The sequence below is a fragment of the Teleopsis dalmanni genome, chromosome 1 (genome assembly GCF_002237135.1).
Source record: "Teleopsis dalmanni isolate 2A chromosome 1, ASM223713v2, whole genome shotgun sequence".
In the NCBI taxonomy this organism is placed as follows: Eukaryota; Metazoa; Arthropoda; class Insecta; order Diptera; family Diopsidae; genus Teleopsis; species Teleopsis dalmanni.
This window is the reverse complement of record NC_051846.1, coordinates 151,256,636-151,260,151: the sequence shown is the minus strand read 5'-3', so window position 1 is coordinate 151,260,151 and position 3,516 is coordinate 151,256,636. Positions and strand designations below refer to the sequence as shown.

The following is a 3,516-nucleotide window of genomic DNA, read 5'->3' as shown; positions in this document are numbered from 1 at the left end:
GCTTAAAGCTTATGCTTTTCAACTCAGCATTTTTGATTACATCTTCACTATTACATAGACTGTAATAGGAAGCAGAGACCAATCTCCTCTCTATTACAGGTCATGTAGCTATCTGCTTATGGGGAACATATTTAATTGAGATCTTTGTATCAAAAGCTATCTTCGAAATTTAAAGCTATTGAAATGCGTTTTCAGTAAACCGAATGGACTATATGGAAGCTAGATATTCAAATTCATTTGTTTGATATCTGATAGTTAAATTGATTTTTTTTTGAAAGGATTTATTAATAGTTGTTTCGTGCCGCAAATCCAATAATATACTTTAATAATGTTATGAATTATATTGGTTTAAGGTTAATTATTTTTACCGAAAGCTACGCTTCTTATGACCACAAATAAGGTTTTTCCCTATCTTTTTTTCGAATTCTTCTAATTTATTGTTTAATTGAATATTGCTGTTATAGTGATATATTCACCTAAGGATCTACTATTGGTCTTATAGGTAAAGCACTTTCACGGCCTTTATTATATGCAATGCAAAAGGGTATCTAATGAATTTCTTTAGTTACTTAATTTTGCAGTTTATAGTAGAGAAAATTATATTTTTTTTTAATCAATGTTCTTTTTTCGCAGCTTAGTCCATTACACCACCAATTTCGTATAACTCAATAATTTGTTGATATCATTTGTTGATAATTTTGTGCTGTTGATATCAACTTTAGAATCACGTAAATTTTTTAACTTTAACGAGAAAGAATTAAAAGGGTTGCTGGTACTTTTGGCATATCATGACTTTACCTATTACCGAATTATCGTAGCAGTTCTTATGATTATTTATTAATAGAGATTTTTAAACTTTTCTTTTTTTTTGCCTGTAGGTGGAAAGCCACAGCAGGAGATTTGAACCCACATGAACCACTTAAATTTGCTCGAGAGGTGGGAATAAGAATACTCTCGAGTTGCGATGAGAATTTTTAATATTTGAAACTTATTTTATTTTATTTTATAGTAAATAAAATTAGTATTTCCAGTTCTTTGATTAGTAGTTTTTAATTCATTTTAACAAAAGCTATTACTTTTAATATTTAATTATATGTACAGTTAAGGTGGTCTACGAAGTAGAACGAAATATATATATGGAAAAATTTTTTATTTTTATGAAAATGATTTTAACGTTAAATTAGTGTTATTAATTAATAACTAACTTATCTTAAGCCTGTTTAAATAAAATTTTATTTAATGTTATAAGTTAAATTCTTTGTTAGTTAAATTTTGCATGCCATTTCCATTTTAATTAAAATATAGTTTCGAGTGTTGGCAGCTCTAGCAAATTCTCTTTGCCATTAAAACTCAACTGCGACCTTCACTGAAGCAATTTTGTTGGCTCTCTGTTTGGCTTTTGTTTACTGATTAATCACTTTTTGCATTAAACAAAATGAGCTTCGCAATGAGATTTCAATTAAAATTTTAGTTACAAATAAATTTAAGAATAAACAAAAAACAAAAAGAAATTTTTATATGTCTCAAATAGCCTCAGGCATTCTCAAAATAAAATGTCGAATTGTGATATTAGTTTCCACTGCCTCCTGTTAATTTTCTTACCAATTTGTGCGGCACTTACGCCCGCAGAAAAGCCGAACATACTATTGGTATTAACAGATGATCAGGATGTAGCACTGGGTGGAATGATGCCTATGAAGCAAGTACAAGCACTATTGGGCAAAGAAGGTGCAACATTCAACAATGCAGTAAGCACACTTAGCGTTTATATTAAATGCATTTATAATATTTTGTTTATTTAGTTTACTAGTTCGCCGTTATGCTGTCCATCACGTGCTAGTCTACTATCAGGAAAATATGCGCACAATCATCGCACAACAAATAATTCTTTAAGTGGTGGTTGCAATGGTAACTACTGGCTCAAAAATATCGAGCCGCATGCTTTGCCAGTTTTATTACAAACTGCGGGTTATCACACATTCTTCGCCGGCAAATATCTCAATGAGTATCGTGGGGAAAAAGTACCTCCCGGTTGGAATGACTTCCACGGATTACATGGCAATTCAAAATATTATAATTACACTTTACGTGAAAATGCACAAAACGTTAGTTACACGGACACTTATTTAACTGATTTGCTCAGCAGTAAAACCTTGGAGTTTTTGGGAAAACCAGAACTTGTTAGTGCACCATTTTTTGCAATGGTCGCCACACCTGCACCACACGCGCCTTTTATACCTGCAGAACGTCATCGTAATAGTTTTGCTAATATTGAAGCGCCACGTACACCAAATTTCAATCACATCTCTGAATCACTTGGTATATAGTTCCTCTTTACATAGCATATATGAATTTTAATAAACACTATTTTATATGAACTTTAGAAAAACACTGGTTGGTGGGCAGTTCTAAACTTATACCAACAAAAACGCTCAAATTAATGGACACGTACTTTCAACAACGTTGGGAAACCTTATTGGCTGTTGATGAACTAGTAGCTACAGTTTGGAAACTTTTAGCTGATCAAAAGAAATTAGATAACACTTATATTATCTTCACATCTGATAATGGCTATCATATCGGACAATTTGCACAACCTTTCGATAAACGGCAACCATATGACACTGATATACGCATACCACTGTTAATGAGTGGTCCCACCATACCAAAGGGTGTAGAAATAAATGCGCCCGCAGTATTGGTGGATTTAGTGCCAACTATACTTGAATGGGCACAACTATCAGACCAAACAAATGGTGATGGCGAATCGTTGCATGCATTGCTGGTAAATGCTGTTGGGTATGATGCTTTACTTGATAAACAATACACGCGAAGTTTGTTAGTACAACACTGGGGTGAGGGCAATGTTGACACATATAATGCAGAATGTCCTTGGAGTAAGAAAGATCGGTTGACAGAGTGTACCATAGAAGGAGCTTGCCATTGTCAAGATGCTTGGAATAATACATATGCGTGCATACGTCATTTTAGTTACAATACAAATAGATTGTATTGTGAATTTCGTGATAATGAGGTTAGTCTTAAAAAATATATTTTTCATATGATGATTTTAATTATGAAATTTTGTTTTTATAGAATTTTGTTGAAGGATATGATGTAGATGATGATCCTTTCCAAATGACAAATATGGGTTATGAGTGGTTACCTATAGAACGCGCTTTATACAGTTTAGCTTTACAAAATTTAACAAAATGCGCAGGACCTTCGTGTCGGGACGTACATATTTAGAAACCTTTTGCTTTTTTGTACCTCCAATTCTGTTCTCATGATGAACCAAAAATTTGAAAAACTAAGTCGAAATTATAAGAATTGTTTAAAAAATATTGTTTAAAAATTATCTCGTTATTAATATAAGGGTCATATAAATTTTTTATTAAACCAATTATAGTATGTTATGATTTATCGCTAAATTGTAAGTAAAATAATAGAAACATCTATGTATCGTATACTTTGGATTGTTAAAAATAAATCTAATATTTATGTTAAAATATTAAA

The 3,516-nt window shown here is 31.7% G+C and overlaps 1 protein-coding gene across 1 annotated transcript; it reads left to right on the top strand.

The window, feature by feature from the left end:
• Positions 1 to 1,346: 1,346 nt before the first annotated feature.
• LOC119669362 (N-acetylglucosamine-6-sulfatase-like) lies at positions 1,347 to 3,466 on the top strand. Its single transcript, XM_038079216.1, has 4 exons — positions 1,347 to 1,748; positions 1,803 to 2,319; positions 2,385 to 3,034; positions 3,097 to 3,466. The coding sequence occupies exons 1-4, from the start codon at positions 1,554 to 1,556 to the stop codon at positions 3,247 to 3,249; spliced, it is 1,515 nt and encodes a 504-aa protein (XP_037935144.1). The 5' UTR covers positions 1,347 to 1,553; the 3' UTR covers positions 3,250 to 3,466.
• Positions 3,467 to 3,516: the final 50 nt, after the last annotated feature.